General features: G+C 39.2%; 1 protein-coding gene across 9 annotated transcripts in view; it reads right to left on the bottom strand.

The window, feature by feature from the left end:
• The window catches only part of ptpn13 (protein tyrosine phosphatase non-receptor type 13), a 224,979-nt gene that overhangs the window by 185,583 nt on the left and 12,536 nt on the right, over positions 1 to 26,860 (bottom strand). For all 9 annotated transcript variants that reach the window (XM_048534137.2, XM_048534197.2, XM_048534154.2 and 6 more), the window contains exons 2-3: positions 13,511 to 13,630; positions 1,295 to 1,464 (exon numbers count right to left, since the gene is read on the bottom strand). In XM_048534137.2, coding sequence (XP_048390094.1) covers positions 1,295 to 1,464; positions 13,511 to 13,625 — 285 coding nt within the window. In that variant the 5' untranslated portion in view covers positions 13,626 to 13,630. The remainder of the gene's footprint in view (positions 1 to 1,294; positions 1,465 to 13,510; positions 13,631 to 26,860) is intronic.

Here is a 26,860-nt window from a genome sequence, read left to right as displayed (position 1 = left end):
TCTGCCAGCTCGTTGTATACACACCACCCTCTCCAAGAAAATGTTGCCCCTTAGGTCCCTTTTACATCTTTCCCTCTCACCTCAAATCTGTGCCCTCTAGTTTTGGACTCCTTTACCCTGGGGAAAAAAAGACCCTACCTGTTTATCCTATCCAAGCACCTCATGATTTTATAAACCTCTGTAAAGATCACCCCTCAGCTTCCAACGTTCCCTGGAATGTAGCCCCAGCCTATTCAGCCTCTCCCTATAGCTCAAACCCGCCAACCCTGAAAACATTAGGTTCAGTCTGCCCAGCATTTAACTGGAGTTAATTTCTGCTTGCTATTGAATGCAGTATAAGTAGTCTGATAAATTTGGGAGCACTGAACAAGTTGAAAGCAGTTGCGGTAAGGTAGAGTGTCTTAACCCACTTGTACAAACTGTGCCTTTGGATGACCAAGAGAAAGCACCTAGTTAGCAATGCGCAGGGGCCAAGGACAGATCCCTGAAAAATGCCAGAGAGTAAGGCGTGGGAACAAAAAGAGAAGTCATTTCAAGTGATACGGTGGCTATTAGATGGATAAGAATGGAATCTCAGGACAGAAGCCACATTTAGCTTGGACAATTGTGTAGAGGTTCAGAAGCAGGACTGCGTAGTTAACAGTGTCAAAAGCTGCAGATGGCTTGATGGAAAAAAAGACACGGAGGGAAAGTCACCTTAGTCACTGTAACACACAACGTAATGTGTGATTCATATAACAGCCTTTTTCAATCTTGTGGCAGGGATGGAAGGTTGATCGTAGTGGGTGGGATGGCAGGGTGAATTAAATTGTGAATGTTGACCAAGTTAGCTATGCTTGGAGCTAAGTTTAGAAGTGCTTCTCCATTTAGCAACCTCCTTTCTATTACACTAACTGCCAATTTTAAATACGAGAATATCAATTACTTCCCAAACACAGTTTTGGTAGGGAAATCCTCCCTCTGCCAGGATCATGTAAAGTTAAACTCAATTCATTCTTCAAAGGAAAGCAAATACCATGCAGCAATTCAATTTCAGTTTGCAACTCGATCACAGATATGCATTTCAAACATTCCAACCTTTCCACTAACAATAATAGCTTGCCTTAGTATGCATCAAAATTCTACCTGTGGAGCAATTAGGTTGGTTTTTTACATGTGTCAGTTATAGAAAGCTTCAATCTTGAATCAGATACACACAAAACTTAAGTGTAACACTTGCACAGTATTTTGATCATGCATACGATGAATTTAAACAGCTACAGTTTCCCACATAATTGACTAGTTAATTCCATACCTTTTCAACATCAGAAAGAGAGGACAAAGGCCGACTCTGCAAAACTTCAGGGGCAGTAAATGCACGCAGGTCCTGATCAGAAACATTCTCATCAGTGTAAGAAATATCGCCAGAAGGTAACAGCAACAGAGACCAGGGACTGATGATAAAACCTAGAGCAATGGGGTCAGCTATAGAAAAGAGAAAATGACCACAAATTAATCACATAGACATGTGACCTACCTTACGTCAAGCAACTCTGCCATTCCATGCACCCACATCCTGCCCTTGCTAACGTGCAACAATGCTTTCCACATCTAAAAATTGTATTTTCTGAGTCTGAGGAAAAGGCAAGATAACTGATACTTGTTAAAGGAGTACTTTGAACACTACCACGCTTTTCCAGCAGCTCATTTTTAAAAGAAAACTTCCAATTCTCTCTTCATGAACAATCCACTATTCAATTTTCAAATTATGGGCTGCAATTTTTAATGTTGCTTTATTTAGCTATGAATCAAACTCTGCAATAAAGGGTATCTGTCTACAAGACTGCATTGAAAATACAATTTGACATCAAAATGACAAAAACCTATTGTGGCATTATAAACTATCCCATTGACAGTATTGCCGTGATACTTTGCTGTAGGGTGTAAAGTGAACTAACAGGGTGTAACTAAATCTCCACCCACATGAAAATAGGGAAAACTATCTCACCACAAAGCCTCACAAAGCAAATGAGCATGGTCATTCTGTTATACAAACTCATTAACTGAATGCTGCACCCAAATGTGACAGAGGAGAAACATTTCTCATGCAAAATTTTGAAACAGCACTCCCGACTCCTGCGTACTATTGGTATAAATCACAACAAATATTTGTCACTGCACTGATTGTTGTATGCCATCATTTCCCAATCTGCTTAATTATCTACAGTCCCTACTTTTGATTTTCTGCTTTGTGGCCAGCTTGTCAGCTATTCTGTGAGTTGCCTCTTGACAAAGCATGTTCTCAACTTAACCATGAGCTCAGTATTTCTAAAAGTATATTATTTTTGTGAACAGAACGTTCAGCTATTATGTTATCCTGCCCAGGTAAGAAACACTCATCCAGCAAAATGAAAAGAAGTATCCAAAGAAAAAATCATAACTAAGGATTCAACAATTTAGGAAAGACAATGACCTATTATCGTTGGACTGTTAATCCAGAGACTCAGGTAATGTTCCGGGGACCCAGTTCAAATTCCACCATGACAGATGGTACAAATTAAATTCGATGAAATTCCGGAATGAGGAGTCTAATGATGACCATGAAACTGTTGCCAATTGTTGGCAAAACCCATCTGGTTCACTAATGTCCTTCAGGGAAGGAAGGTGCCATCCTTACCTGGTCTGGATTACACGTAACTCCCAGCCTGCAGCAATGTGGTTGGCTCTCAACTGCACTCTGGGATAGTCAATAAATGCCGGCCTGACCAGCTGCATTCTTTTATTTATTTATTCACAGGATGACAAAGAAACCGCATGCTCAAGTGAACATAACAGGCTTCTCTGACCACTGCCCTCCAACAATTTAACATACACCAAGATGCTCTGAGAGAAATAAAACTCACTGCCAACCATTCCAGATGGAAACAAACCATGAATAAATAAACTCGCTGTTGTATTTTAGGCCATTAATAAAGATCATCTCTACAGAAAACAAAAATGCTGGGGATCACAGCAGTTCAGGCAGTTTCCATGGAGAGGCAGCATGTTAATGTTTCGAGTCTAGATGACTCTTCATCAGAGCTGAGGAGAAGTGTGGAGGGGACAGCATTTATGCAATAGTGAGTATTCATAGGGGAGGGGGCGTAAGGGTGGGTTGGAGTCCTTGGGGAGAAAGGATGTTGATAGTTCAGATTAAGTGATTGGAATGTAACAATGGCATGTCCAACTCCTAGACTGGACAACAGGAGGGGCGAGCAGGGGAGATAGAGCATGGTGACAGAGAATGTAACAAGCAGAACTGAAAAGGAAGGCACAGGTTCACAATCTGAAGGTGCTGAACTCAATTTTGATCCCAGAAGGATGTAAACTGTCGAGGCTGAAGGTGCAATGTTGCTCAAAAACAAAGTTGTTGGAAGCAGCATCTGTGAAAAAGAAAAAAACAGAGTTAATGTTTCGGGTCTGGTGACCCTTCCTCAGAACTGGGTCGAAATGCCAACTGTGTTTTTTCTCCTTCACAGTTGCTGCCAGACCTTCTGCGCTTTTCCAGCAACTATGTTTTTGTTCCTGATTTACAGCATCCACAGTTCTTTTGGTTTTTATTATGCACTGTTGCTCCTCCAGTTTTTGCTGTGATTTGTTGGAGCATTGCAGGATGCTGAGGAAAAACAAGTAGGCACGCGAGCAGGATATATCATCAGATATTCTGTGAACTGTCAGTTACTAATTTGAGTTGATAGTTCACATAGGCTTCTCTAAAAACAATATTTATCTTCAAAGTATACCATAACTATATGACCATATAAGACTTTTCACTACAACTTAAGAAAAGATTTCATTTTAACTCAGACTGCATTCTTCATCATTTACTCTTGCTTTAACTGCTGACATGTAGCAGGCCTTTAAGTAGCAGCTAACACACACCCTTACGATCACAGTTCATCACTTGTCCTGACACGGTAATGAATATTAAAATCATTGATCAGGATTGAGATACTGTATTTAAATGAACCTAATTTAAAACTTTTTACAGTCACAAGCCACTGCTACTTCATCCTGGACATTTAAGCTTCAAACTATTTGGACACAAAGTTTAAATATTAAACTGATACCCCGTGCATTAAGCTGCATGCACGAAAACAAAAACATTGAGTTCAAGTTACAGGTTAAATCTGCAACATTTTAAACAGTAAAGTCATTACAGTATGGTATCAGAACAGAAGGCAGTTTAACTTTCTTTCCTAAAGCTTCCAAAAATAAAATAAATTGAACAAAATGATACTTTTAGGTTTCAAAATTACATGGTAACATTGTTATTCACAGGCAAGCTATTTGTTCAAATTTATTTATGGATGCAGAGTGGGCATAAATATATCTAAAATTTACTGTGTGAAAGACAACATCGCTCCTGGAAAAACTGAATATGCACATATCAGTCTGTCCTGATGCACTAAATCTAGTACAGTTACAGAGTACTTCAGAGTTGGTCACTATTCAGGCTCATGAGGGCATAACTTTGAACCATAAACGGCAAATATTTCATGCAGGATTTGACGACAGTGTCCATGGTTGTGGACTATAAGTTCAGTCGATCAACCAATAGAAATAATCCAATCAGGCAGCACGGTGGCTCACTGGTTAGCACCGCTGCCTCACAGCGCCAGGCACCTGGGTTCAATTCCAGCCTCGGGCAACTGCCATTGTTGAATCTGCACATTCTCCCCATGGATTTGTTGGGCCGAATAAGCTGTTTCCACACTGTAGGGACTCTATGACACCGTTAGATAAGAACTTGTACACGTCAAACACAAATAGGTCAGCCCCTTTACATTCCTACAGTCTGGCAGGTAAGTTCCCTTCAATCATGACTACATGATACTTGCTTAACAGTTAGTTCTAAGGTCTTCTACCTATGTGATTCCTGGGCATTACACCGAAACCCCAGCACTATTTCTATATTTGATGCTCTGGTGTCCTCAATGTATATGGTCAAGGATACTGGTTCTTGATGAAGGAGGGATAGTGAGTCTGTCATCAAAAACCAGTAGGTCATCTACAATATCGTGGAACAATTGTTTGTGTGCAAAATAAATTTTCATAATTAAGCCAATAGGTGTTTATAGTGGCAAGAATTCTTTATAATATTAATGGCGAGACATTTGGGAAGCTTGGTTCCTCTCTGATGACATTAACCTTTGCATCATTGACCAGAAAATTCTTGTTTCTTGAATATTTGAATCAAGTTCACTAGCAGAATTTTTCATCTGCTTGTATAAAGGCTTTGAACAATCAATCTGAGAAAGCATCTGCTGATCTCTGTAATTTCCCTTGCAGTTTATATGGTCGGTTGTGCAAACTCCATAAGACAAAACTGTTATCTCAGTGAAGCCATTCTTGCCAATGTCTCTTTATCTACACAATGAGATAAGTAGATTATGTTTGGTGACCATAAAATCCTGTATGCAATCGCAAAATCTCTAAAACACATGTGACAAAGAGAATATACTTTCTGATAACTGTGTGTTGACTTTTCATTTCAGGTAACGCTCAGGATTCATAATATATTCATTTTATACATCTGATTTGTTGTTCTTGAAAGAGAACTGCTCCAATACCTTTGGGTAAGGCACACACAACAATAGTCGTCAGGAATGATAGAATGTAATGGGCCAAGGTACAGATCATTAATCTGATCTACACACTAGCCAGTTAAATGGTATATTGACTTTTATTGTAAGGCAATTAAAATAAAGGAAGATGACGATATTGCTGCAGTTTTATAACGGCTGTATGAGGCTGCAGCTGGAGTACATGTGTTTTGACTTCCATATTTAGGAAAGGATATATTTGTATTGAAAAGAAGATTCACTGGACTGGTTCTTCATATCATTAGGTCAGCCTGTGATTAGAGTTGTAGTGAACTGGATCCATACTTAGACAGCATGAGGCATAATCTCACTGAAACATGGAAGATTCTGAAGGGGCTTGTCATGATAGAAATCAAGAGATTGTTTCTCCAATAGGGGATTCAGGGACATGGGGGCACAGTCTCAGGATTAGTGGTCAATTATTCAGAATTGAGATGGAGAGAAATTTCTTCACACAGAGGGTTGTGAATCTTTAAAATTCACTAACCCAATGCAACATTAAATATATTCAACAGCAAAATAAGTAGATATGTAGTCTCTCAGGAATGTGGTGAACGAGCAGGAACATGGAATTGAGGTGAAGATCAGCTACAATTTGTTTTAAAAGGCAACCAGGTTTACGGGGCTATATGGTGGATTCCTACTTCTATTGTTTTCTCAGTAACTAAAAGCAAATGCAAGAGAAACGACTATGCATTATTTCTTCAAAGAAATACCCCAAAGAAGCCACCCCGACTCTCCTTCCCAAAGTTGTCCACTGGAAGTAAAACATGAAACTGCTAATTTGCTGTCCTATCAAGTATGCTGAACTGCAGGGCTCCACAAGTTCTTTAAACTGTATATCTGCAAGTCTGACATAACCTGCAAAATACAGACTACTAAATAGCAAGGATGCTTTTAAGTTAAAACCTTTCTGAAGGAGTCAATTTGCAGTAAGGAACAGCAAGATTTAGGACTTTGGGAAGGAAAGAACAAAATTAAATGCATTAAGGCTTTCAGCCCCAGTCTGAAATGTCATTTGAATTTGCCAGTCCATGATGAACTGGTTTTGTCAGTTTATTACTAGGACACTGGGAAAAAAAAAATCAAATGTAATGGGCTTGGTGCTCCTTGAGTTTAAAACTAACTCCACCCTTCAGGAGGATACGATTTGCTGGAGTATAACAAAGCAGCATTGATACAACAGCAGCGAAGATAAATGATGTAGACTGCCCGTTCCCAACTATCAGAAGTAGACAGCATGACACTTGAACAACATTGTAGGGGACTGTCAAACTAAATGCATAAAAGCCTTTTGCATTTCCAACATGTTTCTACAAAGGAGTTAATCCTGGATCTACTTGCTAACCTGCTGAGTAAATTCTGTGATGATAATAGATGAATCAAGTCCTGACATGCTCAAAACAATCACACAAACTGCTCAGGTTTAGTTACTGATACTGGCCCTATAGTAGATCATGCCACATCAACACAATACAAACACAGCTTGCTTTTCCAATCTTTACTAAGGACTTTAATGCAAATTTTTGCTGACATGGATTGAGAGTCAGCAATTAAAAACCTGAACATTTTATTTAGTAGTTAAAAAAGCTTAAACCAATGACCCAGTTATAACAGCTGCACTAGATTCTTCATGTCAAACTATTCATGATTACTCCATCATGAATGATCCAGGTATGTGCCAGGTATGAAACAGGTTTGATATTTGCAAAGCAGTAGGCAATTTGATGTAATGCAATATACACAGACCCATCATCTCTGGTCTCAAACATACTTTAGTGAATGAATGAATACTTTTTTGGCTGACTGCCCGAAGATTCCATTGGAAAGGCTTCTGTAAAAAGTGGTTAGTTTGCTATGATTGGAGCCAAGATTTGGGTTTCAAATAGAAATCTCTCTAGGCCACACCCCAGCTATTTCTTCCCTAGCACTGGCTGTACACGAAACATTTGATAATTGCCCAGTATCAAGTAGGAATGAGTTCTGATGAAGAGTCACCAGACGTGAAATGTTATCTCAGCTTTCTTCCCTCAGATACTGCCAGACCTGCTGCTTTTTGCCAGTAACTTCTGGTTTTGTTTCCGATCTCAGGCATCTGCAGTTGCGTTTTATAATACCAAATTGGAAAGTTTTGTTTTTATTAAAAACTTACCAGCAACACAAATTCTACTTTTAAGATCAAGAAAGAGAAAAAATTCTCAAATAACCTGATAGGTGTTATTGGAATGTGTTGCATCATGTCCAGGTTTAGGACCTGACTTTGGGATGTGTGCGAAGACCACAGGAGGTGGTGTATCCTGCCATGTGACTCAACAATCTTTCCATTAAACACTGATACTCATAGTTCCTGCAATAATTGATATTGTAATCCAAATATGTCATTGAATCATAGAGGCCTACAGTAAAGAAAAAGTCCTTTTGGCTCATCAAGTCTGCACCAGTCAAATACAAGCAGTTCACTATTCTAATCTCATTTTCCAGCATTTGGCCCATAGTCTTTTATGTTTTGGCATTGCAAGAGTACTTCCAAATACTTAAACATGAGAGTCAGACAGCATGGAAACAGACCCTTCAGTTCAACTGATCAACGTCAACCATTTGTCTGAATTTGGCCCATATCTCTCTAAACCTTACAAATAACTGGTACATGAATAAGACAGGGTGTCTACCTCTTCCATCCTTTCAGCAGTGAATTCGAGATTCCCGATACCAACCGGATGACATTTTTCTTCCCCACCGCGCACCCCCCCCCCATCTCCTCTAAACCTCCTACCTCTTACCTTAAATCTATTTCTTCACCTCCCTCTTCAAGAATCAATCCTCCAGTACTTGCAAACTAAAACATCATCTCCAACCACTTCTTCCTCTGCAAACATGTTGTCACCTTTTAAATTCATACCCCTCCTTCCCAGAACTCAATGTCTGAACCCCAATTCCAGCCCTGCCACAACTCTCAAAAGGCTCTTCACAGATGTCACCAAACTGATTGTTTCGAAGCCATAAACCACCCTGACTTCAAACTGTATCACTGTTCCTTCACTGTCAAAAGGTCAAGTTTCTGGAACTCCCTTCTTAACAACATTGAGAGTGTTTCTACACTTGAAGGACTGAAGTGGTTCAAGACGACAGTGCACCACTACTTTCTCCACAATAATTAGGCTTGAGTAATGAAAGCTAGCCTAGCCAGGTGGGCCCATATCCCTTGAATAAATTTTTGAAAGCACATCCTATGTGACTATGACAAAGTTAAGATATTCCTTTTTCTCCCTTCTCTTCCTGTCTGCAATGTTTAACATCTCAACGTCTCTCCACACTGTCCAGCACTCGCACGGTTCCATTCTTAACTATTCGCTCACAGCTGAAGAGTCACCTGCAATGGCTTCTCCATGCTCCTGCACTATTAACTCTGAGATCATGCAAAATTCCATATTCTTGTCTGCTACTTGAAGCCCACCATCACCCACATTTTCATCCAAGTACTGCACCTCCTCGTTGTCCAAAATCAAATGGTCAGTTTCAACATGTACACTAACCACACAGTGTAATCTCATCATGATCTGTTGACACCTTCACCACTTTTAAATTTCAGGTTGCTCACCTAAGACCCTGAAATTAATGACCAGTAATTTCCTCCAACTAGATTTTGGGAAGACTGAGCTACCAGGGAAAGACGACAGTGGTGGGACTGTATTACTCTATACGAGTAATCCAGAGCTACTGACTAATGTTTTTGTAAACTTGGGTCCGAATCCCATGCGTAACGGAGACCACACAATCATCCTAAAAATCTCACTTAAACCCTTTAGGGGAAGGAATTCTGCCTCGTCTGGCTGACATGTAACTCCAGTCCCAAGGCAATACGTTTGACTCTTAAATTCCCTCTAAAATGGCTATGACTCGACATTTTTCTGAAGAAGGGTCTAGGCCTGAAACATCAGCCTTCCTGCTCGGCCTGCTGTGTTCATCCAGCTCTACACCTTGTTATCTCAGATTCTCCAACATCTGCAGTTCCTACTATCTCTGGTTGTATTATCAGTTATATCAAACTTCTACAAACTCTAAAAGAACTATATGAAACTAGATGGATCTAGGCACTAAATATAACAGCGTGTTCTCCTTTCTTTCTGAAGTCGATGATCAGTTCTTTACTTTTGCCAAATTGACAGATTGTTTTCATTGAACCATGTCACCAAGCCCTCTGTCTCCTTTCTGTATTTTTGACTCGTTGTTGCTAGATACCCATTGCACTACAGTGGTGATGTCAGTGAGCATGTACATGGTGCTCATTCAGAATTTCGCAACACAGTCATTGGTGTACATGGAGTAACATGGGGGCTGTGGATGCATCCTTGTGAGGCTAGTGTTGAGTGTTATAGTGGGGGAGCTGCAGTTACCTTTCCCCATTGATTGCAACCTATGGGTCAGAAGCTGGTGATCCAACTGCAGAGGGCAGACAGGTCACGCAATTTTGATATGAAACATTGAGATCAAGTGTTCAAGGGTTAAAAATACAATACTTATTCATAAACATATAATAATACTTTCAACCACATAATGGAAGATGCATGTTAAGAATAATGCAATATAATTCATCGATTGAACGATTCCTTCAAATCCAGACTCCAGTTCCACTTCATTTAGTTATATACTATGCTCAGCGACAGTTCACTCACCTAAAAATATTTTAAAGCAAGGAACAGTAGAACCTCCAGTTACAAACAATACGCATGACTATTGTTAAAACTACAAAGATTACAGACTGTGGAGATGGAGGAGTACAGCAGGCCAGGCAGGATCAGAGGAGCAGGAAAGCTGACATTTCACATTGCAACCATTCTTCAGAAGAAGGGTCCCGACCCGAAACGTCAGCCTTCCTGCTCCATGCCTCCAGCTCCACACTGTTACCTCTGACTCCAGCATCGGCAGTTCTTACTATCTCTAAGATTACAGACTACCACATTTTCGATCATACTGTTTTTGACATTCTTAGGTATTTATGGCTCCTCCCTGATGTTACCAGTCCATTTTAATTAACGTTCAACAGGATTGTGTCCAATAGTTCAGAGTTTGGCAACTCCTCCATGCTCCAAGCCATAATAAGCATCCAGCTATTTATCTTAAGCAAGGATTTTTCATTTGCTTTCTCTCAGGCAACTTTTTCCATCTGTGTCACATGGGCTCTTATCATAACTTAGGGTCAATGTGGCTATCAAGGTAGGATAGATTGGTGCAAGATTACCAACCATCCCATGCCTTTCTGGAATGCATTGGGACTACAATGAGTATTATCTATTATGCATATCAATAATATTCTTCCCCTCAAGATCCCCTTGCAACAGCCATTCCCTCAGTCAGGTTTATCATCATCTCCTTCCACCCTTCTCCCTGAAAAAAGCGAAGGTAATTTTCTAGTATCCCTTAATTTATTCCAGTTAGTCACTCTGCGTAGGTGGCACAGCAGTGACTGCACTTGGAGAGATCGTGGATATTGCTTTTGGGGGAGGGGCAACTAGAAGAGGGTATTGTGCCGATCAAAGACCATTGAAATCATGTGGCATGTTGTTAGTAGGACACTGGATTCAGTCATCTAGATCTCTGACCCACCTCCATTAAAACCAGAAGCAGGCGCATTTAAACTTCACCCACCTAAGAGCCACATGGTGAATTAGAATTCCCTGCCTCTGTTGCGTTGTGCGGACAGTATCCTTTGTTATTATTCATTCACAGGCTATGGGCGTCACTGGTTCAGCCAGCATTCATTGCCGATCTCTATTTTCCTTGACCATGACTTATCCACGTCAACCAGATATCCTAAACTGATCATCTTATTTGCCATCATTTGGCTCATATCCTTCTAAACCTTTCCTATTCACGTACCCATCCAAATGCATTTTACATGTTGTAATAGTACCAGCCTCTAACACTTCCTCTGGCAGCTCGTTCCATACAGACACCACCCTCATGTGAAAAAATTGCCCCTCAGGTCCCTTTTAAATCTTGCCCCTCTCACCCTAAACCTGGCTACTCACCCAATCCATGCCCATCACCTGCAAGAGACCACCAATTAATGAATGAAACTGAACTAGAAAACTAAGGCAAGACTGGTTTGCCTTAAATTACGTAAGGATCCAAAATTTCAGGACTATCCTGCAGTGCAAACCCTCCATGTGAAATTCTGCTAAAAGAAAAGTGAGTAAACTATAAACCAGAACTTCAAAATGTATGGAACTACTTCCTCTCAATAAGAAACAAATTTGAATTTTGGAAAAAGATGATTCAGCTCCATTCAATCCAAGAAAATTAACTGACTGGCCACCATTCAAAGTGAAACATACTACAGTGTTCTCCATAAACCTTTGTATCATGGAGTGCTTTGTTTATGCCAAGTCTTCTGAAATTTGAGTCCACATTATGAGAAACACTGGCTATTACCAGAAGTGAATTTACTGCAATGAATTAACATATCCATTGCCAGCTCGTCAAGCATTTTCACAGATCTTTAGCCATGGGTTTTTGTTTTGTACAAATCAAGAGAATCATAAAAGTAGCACAGTTTCATTTTGTGTTTTCTTAGTTCAGAAGAGAAGCCTGAATAATACTTTAAAAACTGCTTGAAGTGCAGCCAGAGCAGAAGCGGGAAAGCAGAAGACCTTTTTGTTGTTACTACAGTTATCTTTCTTCCTCGCATTGCCCTGACAGAGCTTTTCATAATGCAAATTATTCAGACCTTTTTACCAATATAGCTTCAGAACAAATTAGTGGTTTTGTAGCATAAAACTATTCCTGAGCATTAAAATTAATCAGTATAACACCTACTGCTGCAAATCTAATTTCAAAAGTGTGTTAACACTTAACATATCCATCAGAAACTGAATGAGGGCTATAAACAATGAAAACTCACATGAATATTTCCAAAATACTTTTCTTGATGTGTGTTTTGAAGCAAAATAAACAATATTTTTAAGAAAAGACTGATCAGGCTGGAAGAAAAGAAAAACAGATGTGTGACCTGATAGGGATCTTTAAGATGAAAAGTGGGGCTTTGAGAGGGTACAAACAGTAAAGTATTTCTGCTTGTAGGAAGACTAAAACTAGGAGCTATAAATCCAAGACTGTTTCTAATAAATTCAACAAAATGTACCAGAATTTTTTTTTAAATCAGCAAGTGGTTAGAATGTGGAATATGCTATGACATGAAGAAAGTCACCAAGGAAAGTAGTGTAGAGCTTTATAAAGAAAGTGTGCCTGTTCCCAGAGGAAAAAGTGGTTGCCACAGCCTGTGGCACTGTGATAGAATGTACTTAGGTAGATGTAGTTTTTCTTAATAGGAGTTGGAGATACATGATATTTTAACTCATCTGATCCATGTTCTCCATCCTCCCAGGTGATTTACAACATTTATGTTAATTCACTTTAATACCATTTGTGCAGAAAACGTTGAGCACAGAAATGTTTAATTTGTTTTAAAAAGTCACTAGTGATCGTTTAGGACTGTGTAACTAATGACTCGGCTCTCTTCTACATCGCATACCAAATCGCTGACCAGCATTGATTCTCAAAGATATGTTGAAGTGTCAATTTAGATTTTCCATTTCAACACTTCGCTAAATGCAGTGGGAGATGCTCCCAAGCTACTTTTTGGGAGCTGTACATTAATTGAACTGCTGAATAACTGAAATACCTTGCTCTGCAGACGTGAAGCCCATAAATACAGCCATCAAGGAAACACCAGGTAAACATGAGTGGAGAAAGAAATAGAAGCTTCTGCTAAGGTTAGATGAAGACAGATGGCTCTTTGGTGCCTGAACAATTTGGATGAAATGGCTTACTTCCGTGTTCTACAAAATTCCCATCAATCAGCATGTTAAAATTAAATGCTTGCATACCTTTGTGAAACAGATCTTGTAGGCACTCTGCACTCTGACTTAATACAGCCCAGATCTCCTCCTCTTCTAGTGGTCCTCCCCGAACCTCCAAGGCCTCAGCCAATGAGACATGCATTTTACCTAATAACAAGAAGAAAATCAATTAAGAGTTACATTGATATGTTCATACTGTTCTATGTTAAAACACAAAACAGAATGCAGACAAATATATGGGAGATGTTCTGGACTAGAAATCCAACCATAGACTAATGTTCTGAGGACACAATTTCAATTCCCACCATTGGAGACAATGAAACCTGAAGGAAAACGGTAGTCTAATGGCAGGCATTGTCAACTGTCATTATAACCCTTCTGGTTCACTGGTCCGTGGATGGTAATCTGCTGCTTTTACTTGCATTGGCCGACATGTTGCTGTGGTTTGGAGTCAGAAGCCCTTGGGAAATTAGGGATGGGCAATAAATGCCAATAACACTCACATCCCATGAATAAATTTTAAAAAAAAGGAGCAAGGAAAAGATCTTCAGTCCAGGTTCAGAGAGGCTCCTTATCAGAGCTTGGTCTGAAAAGTATACTTTCTTTCTGTAAACTAAAGGAACAGATTATGCTTTAGAAATAACGAGGAGGCTATCAGTGCCCCTGTGGTTCCTCTATACTGGTCGATCGCCATCATATATACCAACTAAACTCACCAGAATCAACTAGTTCGACATTAGTGATGGGAAGGATAACGTAATCCCTAATCTAGAGTAGAAAATATCTAGACATTGGATTTAACACACAGCAATCAACAGAGATTCCATTAGGTGTTCACGCTTGATCAACCTTATTCAATTCTTTGCAAAAACAACAGCAAGAGAGTGAATAAAGTGAATAAAGTGGGGTCCTCAGAGTCAGAGAGTATCAAATAGAGTCCTACAGCACGGAGACAGGCCCTTTGGCCCAAACTGGTCCGTGCCGACCAAACTGGTCCATGCCGACCATAATGTCCATCCATGCTAAGCCCATTTCCCTGCACTTGACCCATATCCTTCTAAATCTTTGCTATCCATGCATTTGTCCAAATGCCTTTTAAATCTTGTTAATGTACCCACCTCAAACACTTCTGCTAAATTTGCAACCACCTCTGTGTAAAAGAAAAAGTTGCTCCTCAGGTTCCCATGTATTCTTTCCCCTTCTTACCTTAAACTGATGCCTTCTTGTCCTCGATTCCCCAACAATGGGGAAAAAACTGAGTGCATTCACCTTTGCTATACCTCTCACGATCTTATACACTTCTCTAAGATCTCCCCTCAGTCTCCTACACTCTAAAGAAAAATGTCCTAGCTTGTCCAACCTCTCCCTACAACTCAGTCCCTTGAGTTTTGGCAACATTCTTGTAAATTTCTTCTGCACTCTTTCTAGTTTAATAAAAAAAACTTCCTACAGCAAGGTGACATAAACTGAACACAATACCCCAAGTGCGGCCTCACCAATGTCATGTACAACTGCATTATAACTTCACAACTTGGAAACTCAATACCCTGACTGATGAAGGCCAGTGTGCCAAAAGTCTTCTTCACTGCCCTGTCTATCTGTGACTCCACTTTCAGAGAACCACGCACCTGAATTCCAAGGTCCCTCGCTTCCACTAAACTCTTTCAGGCATTACCATTCACTATGAACCTCCGACCTGGAATTGATTTTCCAAAATGCAACACCTCACACTTAGCTGTATTAAACTCCATTTGCCATTATTCAGCCCACTTGCCCAGCTGATCAAGATCCTGCTGCAATTTCTGATAAATGTCCTCACTGTCCACGATTCCACTTATTTTAGTGTCATCCATAAACTTACTAATCATGCCTTGTACATTCTCATACATTCTCAACCAAATTGTTGATATAGATAACAAACAGCAATGGGCCCAGCACCAACCCCTGAGAGACACCACTGGGCACAGGCCTCCAGACAGACAAGCGTCTTTCCACCACTCTCTACTTCGTACCATCTTGCCAATCATGTACTCGATTTACCAGCTCTCCGTGGATTCCATGTGATCTAATCTTCCAGAGCAGCCTACCATGTGGAACCTTATTAAAATCCTTACTGAAATCCATATAGACTACGCTGACCACCCTGCCATCATCAACCTTCCTGGTCACTTCATCAAATAATGCTAACAAAATGGAGAGGCATCATCTCCCACACACAAAGCCATGCTGACAATGCCTCATCAAACCAGTCTTTCCAAATACCCATGTATCTTCTCAGAATCTTCTCAAGTAACTAACTAACTTACCACAGATGTTAAGCTTACTGATCTATAATTCTCAGATTTCTCTTTGCAGCCCTTCTTGAATAAGGGCTTGACATAACATAACATTTGCTACCCTCCAGTCTTCTGGGACTTACACTCATGGCTAATGATGGTGCAAATATAATCAGCCAGGGCCCCTGCAATTTCTTTCCTAGCATCTTGCAGGGTTCTTGGAAATATCTGGTCCGGACCAGGAGATCTATCAAACTTTGTACATTCTAACACTTCCAAAACGCCCTGTATTGTGATATGCTCAGTCCCCAAGATATCCCCACTAATTTCCTCAAGTTTCCTAGTCTCCAAAACTAGAGATCACAGCTTTAAGAGAGAGAAAGATGTGAAAGGGATCCAAGGGCAAGTTTTTTTATATATACAGAAGGTGGAGCATGCATGGAATGAGCTGCCAGAGGAAGCGATGGTGGCTAGTACAATTACAACATTTAAAACGCATAGGTATATGAATAGGAAGGGTTGCGAGGGATATGGGCCAAATGCTGGCAAATGGGACTAACTAAGCTGACTGGTCAACATGGACAAGTTGTACTAAAGGCCCTATTTACATGCTGTACAGCTCTATGACTCTATGGTTTTCTGAAAAGATTGGTGTGCAACTAATTTTGTTCGCAGTTTAAAGAAAGGATTTGAGCTGACGAATCACAAGTCACAAAATCTGAGGACAACAAATTATGGCAAATAATTAGAGCGTGTGACAAAATATAGGCAGACATTAATAAACGTGAAGAATGGAGATGTAATTTGCAAATGAACTCTGGTTCAGATAAGTCATAGATGGCGGATCTCATTAAGAAAAACAAGGAGGTTACCCCACCTAGGAAAGCATTTTTTTTAAACTGGAGCAAAGGATCAGAAGGTGCAGCTCACAAATCACTAACTTACAACACTGGTTGATAAAGCAGTAAAAGAAACAAGCATTTCTCACTGCCAGGATTTCATAAACGTAGCAAGCATTAAAACACAAATAGGAACCCCTCTTAGAGCACCCTGGATTAATTCATCTCCATATTGTAAAAAAAGGACACAGACCAGGGAAGGTGCTACAAAAAACAGATTTATAAACAAACAGAAAGAAGATCTTGTTTTTATGAAGAGTAGTTACAATACATATATTGAAGTGGAAATTAGATAATTACATGTGAAATTGTAGAATTATCTGTAGATGGGGGTTGGGTAAAGTAAGGGAGGAGTCCAGCATATGCACATCCTGCTGAATGAATTTTTTGTTTCTGTCTAATTGACGTTTCATAATAATTTCGAAATTGTTAGGGCTTGTCGAACGTGCTAAAAATGTTTTAATAGTCAAATGTGTCCCACTTACTGACAGTGAAAGCAAATTTTAGATATACAGAGGCTTATTCCTTCCAGTTTTTAAATTATTGCTGGTGATTTCTAAAAGTAAAGTTATATTTTGACTTTGTAAAAAGATTGAAGAGGCAGAAGTAAGTAGCAAAGACTCATCATTGTTGTAATTTATTTTCTATCAAATTAAACATGCTAACTGACACATACTGGCTCAGACTTAGAGCAACTGCCTGTGATTCTTTGATGTAATCCGTGAAAGAATTACCTGTTCTGCTCACACAGGCCCCAGATATTAAGTAGAAGGTGCTGCACCAAAATGCTGTTCTAATTATATTTACATCTAGTACAAACCTCAAAAGAAAGTCTTTGGCCAAGTTCAAATTTAATGCACATCTGGCACATCTGCTCATAGATGAGTGTGAATTCTGGCCCCATGTCTATGTACCAATCCCCAAAGTTAAAAATGATTCACTTCCTTTAGAAAGCCTGAAAGCACTCAATATTTACTGTATCAGTAGTCTGAGTACAATTAACAGCATATGCATATTAAAGCAACCTGGTATGGAACTTCACCTTCCACAGCTGGTGCAGTAATACAAATAGAATAACCACAGCTGACTGCTGGCACTGTTTTTGGCAAATAATCACTTTATGCAAAACAGCAGCAGGATCGGACATCAAAATATTCTGACTAACGTACTAAGGTACCTTGTAAAAATGAAACTTTCTCAAGAAAACACAAAGGAATTACAAAACCACTCGGAATGAGTTCTGTTCATGCTGTTGCTTCATTAGCGAATAAATCCAAAATCAGACCAGCATCGGACACTCAAATTGCATGGAACCTAATGGAATTGAGGATTTAATAAGGAGCCTCTGAGTTTCAGTGTACAATTATCTGGTCAACAATGACAGATCCTTCCAAATTCCTACTCTAAAGAGGGTAGGGAACAACTAATTATAAATTAAAACATAGATCAAATTGACTTCTATGAAGCTGACAAGCTTTTTTAAGTGGGAGAGAAACAGTAAACATTTTGAGTCTAGAATGACTCCTTTTTGTCAGCACAGATCCTGTCAAACTGGAGTTTCTTTGATATTCTGTCTGTTTCAGTATCCACAGCAGTTTGCTTTACTTTTTGTTGACTAGTTAGACATCAGTTAAATAAAAATATTACTGTTCTGTTCTACTTATTTCAAAGTAATGCTTTCAAACTTATGCCACTGATGAACGATTCTGGAATTTAATATTCTTATATATGTAGTCAGATACTAACAAACTAACCACACAAAACATTCTCAGCGAGTAAAATGGATTTATGTAGCAGTTTCATACCTTATATAAATGTCACAAAATAATTACATATTTTGTTGTTTTAAAGTATAGAGCTTCTATATAGAAAAACAAGCTGGTTACTTTGATTACAAAGCACCAATAAGACAAATGCTATCTAATCTGGATTTTAGAAACAGCATTAGCAAAGAAACTAGCCTACTCATCTTCAAATAGTGCCTTCAGGATTTTTGCGAAATGGGCTTCAGTTCAGCATTACCACCCAAAGTTAGCATTCCCCAAAGTGCAGCACTCCCACGGAACTATTTTAAAGCACCAAGCCACACACAGCCATACACAAAAACCCTAGAATGTTGCTCAAATCCTCAACTTTCTGACTCAAGAAGCAGAAGTGAAAACACTCAATAAAAGAAAAACAGTGCAACACGTTATACAGTTTCAATTTATACATACCGTTAAGGCTTGTACCTTTCTGAAAAAAGCCTAGCAATTGCACATGCAGCAGCATTTTTTTTAAATGAAGTCAGCCACATCAAAACTGCAAGACACACCATATTCGTTGTTATAACAGCAAACAGAAATAGTACAATCGAATTACCTGGTAGGATAGTCACAAGCCCAAGAATTCTAATGATTTAACTCCAAATTGCATTAAAGTGGGAAACTACAATTGCGTTATCTGATTAAGTAAAGCCAGAAGAAAATGTTTCTAGCATCATGTGACTCAGTAGTAGATTCTCCACCTTTGGGCCAGCAGGTTTGGGTTCAAATCCCACCTGCATGTCTAAACAGGTTGATTAAAATAACTAAAAATTTTCAACTGAAATCCCATGATCTGCAAACAGTATGCATTAAAAATTAGCTATTGTCCACAAGACAGTTCATAAAATAATCTTCGAATCAAACAATTCTGAAAGTCCGAAAAACGTCAAGCGGAAATTTCTACTAAACACAAAATAAAAAAAGTCTATGTTCAAACTAACCTACAGTTTACTACTCCATGACATAATTAGCCATGTATTGTAGCTATGTTCTCTTATTCTTGTGACATATACTGGCTCCAAATTTAATTGGCAACATTGTGAAATTGGACAGGGAGGACCAAATCCGTCTCATGCTCCGTATTGACCAGATTCTTAGATAAAGAAATAAGGAGTCAATAAGGTCATCAAGACTCAATCTGCAACTTTGGGCAAAAGCTGACAACAGCAGGATCCTGCATCCATATGTAATCTGAAGGGAAGTTTTCAATTTACTTCCATTTTTTTCCCTCCTCAGGTCAGGAATGCCCCTTTGATCCATACAAGGAATCTTTGGTATTTCCATGTCATGGTTATATATTGTCTCCTCAATTGCAGTTAAATAACCAAGCACCACAACACTCTCAACCCCAAGCTTCGAAACCCTATCCCCAACAATGCGCCACCCCCAAACCATGGCCTTTGGTTTTCCTTCCCAATGACTAGCAAGATGATGACAGGCAGAGTAAACTGGGTCTAAATCTCTGGATTCTGTGTCTACACCACGCAAGTTCAGAAGAATGAGACAAGATGCCACTGAATTATATAAGATTCTGAAGAGGCTTGACGAGGCAGGCACTGAGAATGCTTCCCATGGGAGGGGAATATAGAACACAGGCACAGGTTCAGTGGCTTGATCATTTCGACCTAAGCGGAGGAAAAATTCATTCACTTGAAGGGCTGTGAATCTGTGGAATTCTATGCCCAGGCAGTTGTGGAAGTTCCATCATTGACAAAATTTAAGACTGGGATAGACAAATCTGTGATCTTTCACAAAGTCATGGGCTATGGTCATTAAGTGGGAAATTAGGGTTCAGCACCCTAATGTTCAAACATTATTGCATTAAATGGTGAAGAGGCTATATGGCCCACTCCTGCTCTATCTACCATTCTCATAGATCACCAGCTGCAGCCTCCCACTGCTGGCCTGAGAGTCCTCCAGCTGTGCAAATTGTGGGCAAAAGATTACAGCATTTTACTGAATCAAGGCTGATGTGTGTTGCACTGAGAAAAGACTCAGACTGACCTACAGTAAGCAGACTGCATTGAACTAACTTTATACACGCCTCCCCACAGAACTGCAAGAGCAGCAGATGGTCAGCCACAATGTTCCCTCTAAGCTGCTAGCTTGTGCAGTTGCTTAAGAAGGTCCACACACACTGATCAGCATACAAACTCATTCACTCCTAGTTCCAGAAGTCACTGTTGCACACAGACCTTGGAGTTCCCAGTAGCAACAGCAGGAGGAAAATTTAGATTGAACACAGATCAGCTGTACAAAGACATTCTCTTCTCATTTGTAAAACAAGTACACAATTCACCAGAATTTAATATAACTAAACCAATATGAACCGTACCTGAAATTCAACAAGTTGGGCTGTAAATTCTTTTTTACTGTAGTCACAATGAAGCTTCGTGACTAATATTGCCAGAACATGCTACATGATTTCCTTAAGAGTAATATATGTTCAGCAAAAAGAAATCAAAAAGAAGTGATTAAAATAACTCCTCTTTTCTTTCTTCTTACATGCTTCTGCCTTCTTTCTCTAAAAGGAGGCTGCCTGGTGAGCAGACACCAAACGCAGACTGGGCGACCACTTCATGGAACACTTCTGCTTTGTTCATAAAAATGACCCTGACCTGCCGGCTGATCACTATTTCAATAGGCCATCTTGCTTGCAAATTAACATTTCTGTCCCGAGCTTGCTGCAAATTTCCAACAAAGCACAAACTTGACGAACAACATCTCATTTTCTGTTTAGTACTTTATAGTCTTGAGACCTCAGTACTGAATTCCATAACTTCAGAAACTAAGCATTTTATGTCTGTTCTCCACTTTTCTTACATTGGGGAAGGTTTGGAGGGAAGGTGGGGGTAGAGAAGACAAAGCCTTGTCTTGTTTCTGTCTTGGTTACTTTGCTGGGAATAGAGAGGTCTGGTTCTTTCTCTGTCACAGTATTTAGTTTATAACGCCATTTTTTTTCTTTCACTATGTTAACATCCCTTTTGTATTTTGTGCTGGACCTTTACATTAACTGCCCTCTTTGTTCCTCCTCTGCCTCTGTAACAAGTGTAAAAAAAATTCCAGCACCTTTTACTTCTGAAGAGTCATACCAGATTCAAAACACGAACCCTGTTTCTCTCTCCATAGATGCTGCCAGACCTGCTGAGTTTCTCCAGCAGCCTCTATGTTTGAGATTTCCAGTACTTCCCACAGGATTGTGTGTCTAAGGATATCTGTATCCATTACCAATAGCTTAACTCTGTCAAATCAACATCTTATTGTGTCAACCTGGAACTTCAACACTGACTACAAACTCCACTTCATAGCCGATACCGTGATATTAATTGATTTATCTTGGTCAAAAATCGCTGGCTCAATTTGCTTTTCTGTCGGTTCCATGATGCTGGGAAACATGGAGGTTCGTTGTGAATTCCACTTTCTTTATGGCTTCCACTTTGAATTGTAGGAGGAACTTGAACTGTAGGATACTTGCAATACTCTCCTTCTGTCTGAATTTCTCATTCCAGCAAATGACAGATGAGGAGACACAAGTGTAACGTCACCGAACTAGTGACCCAGGCTAAAGCTCTAGGGTTAAATAAAGTCAGAGTAAGGTGGAAGCTTGAGATTGAAATACAAAGCGCTATAGAAAATCAGCATGTCTGACAGCATCTGCTGAGTGAAACAGAGTTAAAGTTCTTAATCTGTCTGCAAATGCTGCCAACCTGCTGAGTTACTGCAGCATTTTGTTTTTTTAACGTGCTGGGAACAAAATCCCAGCATGGCAGCTGTTGGAATTTGAACTCAATTAATAAATATGGAATTAAAAGTTAGTCTTTGTGTTGATAATTATGAGGCTACCTAATGTCCTTTAGGGAGGAAAATCTAACATCTTTAGTTGTCTGGTCTATAGGCAACCCCAAACTCAGAAAAGGTAGCTGACTCTGAGCTGCCTTCTGAAACGGCCTCAGAAGCTTCTCAGGTCAAGGGTAATGAATGCAGGGTAACAAACGGTGACCTTACAAGCGATACACGCCTTCATTGAAAGAATAAGAAGTTTTTTTTCCAGTCCCCACTAGATGTAATTTCTCCTAGTTACTGGCTTTCAGCCATATGTGCATTCATTTGAAACTACAATAGCTTTCTGTGATAAGGATGAATTTCTCCATGCCCTCAAATATGCTTTCAATGCCAGTTTTCTACAATTATGCACCCTACTGATTCACTGAGCTGTAATTGAACATAATGTGCACATTTTTCAAAACACTGAAACTGTGTCAAAATCAACTTTAAGAATTCTAAGTGTATTGATGTTCTTTGGTTCGTAATTTCTCAAATGAAACTGTAAAAGACATCCAGACTAGACTTGTCACCATCTTTCTGCTGTGTACTGCACTAGGAAAGGACCTACTATCCTGATACACTGTGGGCAACTCTTGTTAAATTACCTTTATTTCCTTTTTCCCAACAGAAGCAGAGGAGGCAGAGAGGCAATACTTGTTATTTTAATCAATCTGCTCAGTTATCTTATTATAAACCTCTGGACAAATGGGACTTAAACACAGACTTTTTTGTTCCAAGGTCTGTGCTACAAGACATTATTATTATTACTACTACTATTATTATTATTATTATTATTATTATTATATCTACCATCAAGGTTAGCAAGTCTCCACCTGCTTGGCCTTACAGCTTTCCAATGAACAAACACCTTACCCTGAACCTTCCCTGCCATTATTCATTGCAATGCCATTCATCAAATTCACATTTACATTCAATGTAAACAAGGCTATTGCAAAATAGCTCACATTACCAGTAGGAAACTCTGCATAACTGTATGACCTGCACATGCACAACATTTTTTTTATTCATTTGTGGGATTTGAGTGGCACTGACTGAGCCAGCATTAATTGCCCCTCACTAGTTGCCCTCAAGGTGGTGTTGGAAAGCTGACTTATTGAACTGCTATAATTCTCTTGCTTTGGTTGACCCACAATGCGCTTAGGGAGGCAATTACAGGATTCTGACCCAGCAACAGTGAGGAAATGGTGATATATTTCCAGGTCAGGAGATGTGGAGGGGAACTTGAAGTTGAGCTTGAAATTAATATGATTGTATGCCCTATAAATGGAGATTCAGAGGAAAACTCTGAGATAAGTCAAACGGAGCAATTTAGGATTTTTTAAAAAATTGTTAAGTCTGAGTGAATGACAACATGGTTTTGACTGTAAAGTGACTGAAGAGTGAAAATATATCCCCTAATTGAGGTAAATGCTTTTAAAGTGAAATTGAAATGCATCCTATTAAGTTTTCTACAACATTAAAAATAACTGACAGGCTCCAATTTGTCTAGGTGGAGCTTTAATCGACATTAATTAAGGTGGGATAAATTGTGAAATGTAAGCAGAACATCAGGCACAAACTTTTGCTTCTCATTAACTGATTAAAATGCACCTGAAGTTGTGGCAAAGTTGGGCATTTGTGGATTGGAAGGCAGTACATTAGAATTTTGTGTTTGTAAAATGTTGACGTCTGTAAAAAATGCAAGGGAGTGAAAGCAGTGTGTGGTCCCTTTAAAAGATGACGCGCTTTTTCATAGAATCCCTACAGTGTGGAAACAGGCCCTTCAACCCAACAAGTCCACACCAAACCTCACAGCATCCCATCCAGACCCATCCCCCTATAACCTACCTAATGTACACATCCCTGAACACTATGGGCAATTTAGCATGGCCAATCCACCTAACTTGGACATCTTTTGGACTGTAGGAGGAAACCCACACAGACACGGGGAGAATGTGCAAACTCCACACAGACAAGTCTAGAATCGAACCCAGGTCCGTGGTGCTGTGAGGCAGCAGTGCTAACCACTGAGCCACCATGCCGCCCCATGCTCAGAGATTCAAAAAGTTTGTCTGTGGGCAGCAGCTTGCGGGTTTGCAGGGGCCAGACAACTTGAATTGAAACATCTGTATCAAAAGGCTGTCCAGTCAGCAGGCCAAGCAGCAGTTTTGTTACCAAAATAAGTTTTGAGTTTAGCCAATTAATTTGAACCAGGTACCCAGATAACGAAAAAAAAAATTAAATCTGATAGGTTTTGACAACATAGGCCCAATCCTGTTGTAAGGAATATCGATATGTCATCAAGTGTATAAAAGAAGGAGTAGTTGCCATTGCAGGAGTCAATAGCTCTCTCTCTCTCTCTCTCTCTCTCTCTCTCAATCTTCTCTAAATTTGACAGAAAGCACCATCTAAATCAAAAGGTACCTACGGCACAACTACTTAATATTCCTGATGAGAGAATTCCATGGAAAAAGCATTCCTGACAGAACATTCAATGGAGAAGGCAGAGAGCATTCCAGAGGACATGTAATCTGGCTGTAATTTCAAGTAAATAAACTCTTATTTTTATTACTTTTGTTTTATATAAATGGGACTTATATTTACTGGAACAGCATACCAGTAGAATTTGTATTATTCAGGAATAGTTAGTGGTTAGAAGGGGTTTATTTTGTTTGTTAATAATTTAGTTAATTTGTTCACTGTTAGATAAAAATGTTGTTACTTATTGATTATAAAATAAGTGCTAGGGGTTTATTTTACTTAAGCACTAGAAGTTGTTAAAAAAAAGAGTTACACTCCTACTTATATTCTTTTAACAGCCTGTCTGGGCGTTTCGGTTTTAGACATCAGAGTGGGGTCAACCTCCACTTTAGAACAAAGTTTGCAGCAACATTCTGTGCTGCTTTCAGTAACTAATTTTGATGTACATTTTGATTAAAAAAAGGCAATCCCAGCATCAGAAAGAAATTTTTAAACTGTTAAATTTCGATATTTTTCAAGTACATGTTAAGTGCATTTTTGGCACGAGAAAATAACATGGCTTTTGAGAGTTATGAAAAATATCACACATCTTATGTTTTATTGACTTTACTGCAGTCTATCCATAAAAGTTGATCTTCTCACCTCTAATATGGTTCACATGCTTCACTGTACTATTTCAGTTATAAAATCTGCAATTATTTTAGCTGTTCGATTGTAATCTTGCATTTCCTCAACACAGGAAAGTCTTTGTAATTGCTGCTACACAGCTCACAGTAACTGAGGTAATTGCTAGACATGAACTCTGCAAACCCAGAGCAAATATGCAACATGTACCCTTCCAGATCATGGGGGCATGGTTTCTCACAACTATTTTTCAATTTTAATTATATTAGAACACTGTTTACCTATTTTAGTTAAATTAACAATGTGCATCTATACAGGGTCATTAAAACCATTCCAAGACACCTAACAAAGATTTAAGGAAAGAACAAATGCCAAATCAAAGGATTTATTGTGGAAATCAAATGCTTGGTTGAAGAAGCTAGGTTACAGAAAAGTGGAGCATCAAAAGTATTCATAGAGAGAATTTAAAACTATGGGGAGTTAATTACCCACAATCCGCTGAAAGTGTTACCTCTTACTAAGATACACTTGTGCAAATGCCATCACTTCACAAACCCGGTCTTGGCCTCACCTCTAAGTAATTCTTGCATGGCTCTGTATCATTAGTAAGGACTCATGCAGACAGCACACACTAGAAAAATAACTTCTCTGATAAATACTCAAAATAGATGAAGATGCAACATTTTTGGTGATTACAGAAGGGAGGTCAGCATTTGAGAAGTGATTTTGGTGGCAGATTATCAGACCTATGATAAACAGTAGAAGAAAGCAATGGCGGTCATGTAGTAGACAGTAGGAACAAATTTGGTACACAATTCTTTTCCACACCAGAAGTATATCTAACATGTGAATTTTTCGGAAAACAATATAAAAAGCAAATCTTATAATACTGACTAATGCTTCAACACTTTACATTCATGTCCTGCTCTGTGCCTTCACTTTCAAACTAATCTTGTTTAAAGATTTGGGAAAATCCATTAACTCTGTTATAGTTTCCAAGAAACAGATGCTGAAGCAAAGAAAAATAATTTATTTCCTAAGAAAATGTCATCACATGTAATGCCAGATGGCAAGATTGTTTGAAATTTGAGGTTTGTAAACTCTCTTTTTTTGGTTTTAAGTTGGAAATTTAGCAGTATGTAGTGCAAAAAGGTTTTTGGAACAGGATGCAATTATTATTTCATGCTACAGATTTTTAGTCCGATGAACCAGCAAAATGAAGTGGGTGGAACGGAATAGCAGTTTCTGCCTGTTCCGCAAGCAAGCAATACTTAGTTGTAAGTAATTTCGGACAAATGAAATGAAACTTCTTTCTTCTAATTCTGAAGAATTGTGGCTAAAACTGGTTATGGGAGGACATGCAATTGTTTACTCCAATCACCACCATTGAAACATTGACACATTGACAAATATAACAACTGATCCCATTTAAAATATGTACAGACATGAGATGAAAATAAGAAGGCA

This window comes from Stegostoma tigrinum, chromosome 1 (genome assembly GCF_030684315.1).
Source record: "Stegostoma tigrinum isolate sSteTig4 chromosome 1, sSteTig4.hap1, whole genome shotgun sequence".
NCBI lineage: Eukaryota > Metazoa > Chordata > Chondrichthyes > Orectolobiformes > Stegostomatidae > Stegostoma > Stegostoma tigrinum.
Note: the sequence above shows the minus strand (reverse complement) of the source record. Positions and strands in the feature narration are given on the sequence as shown.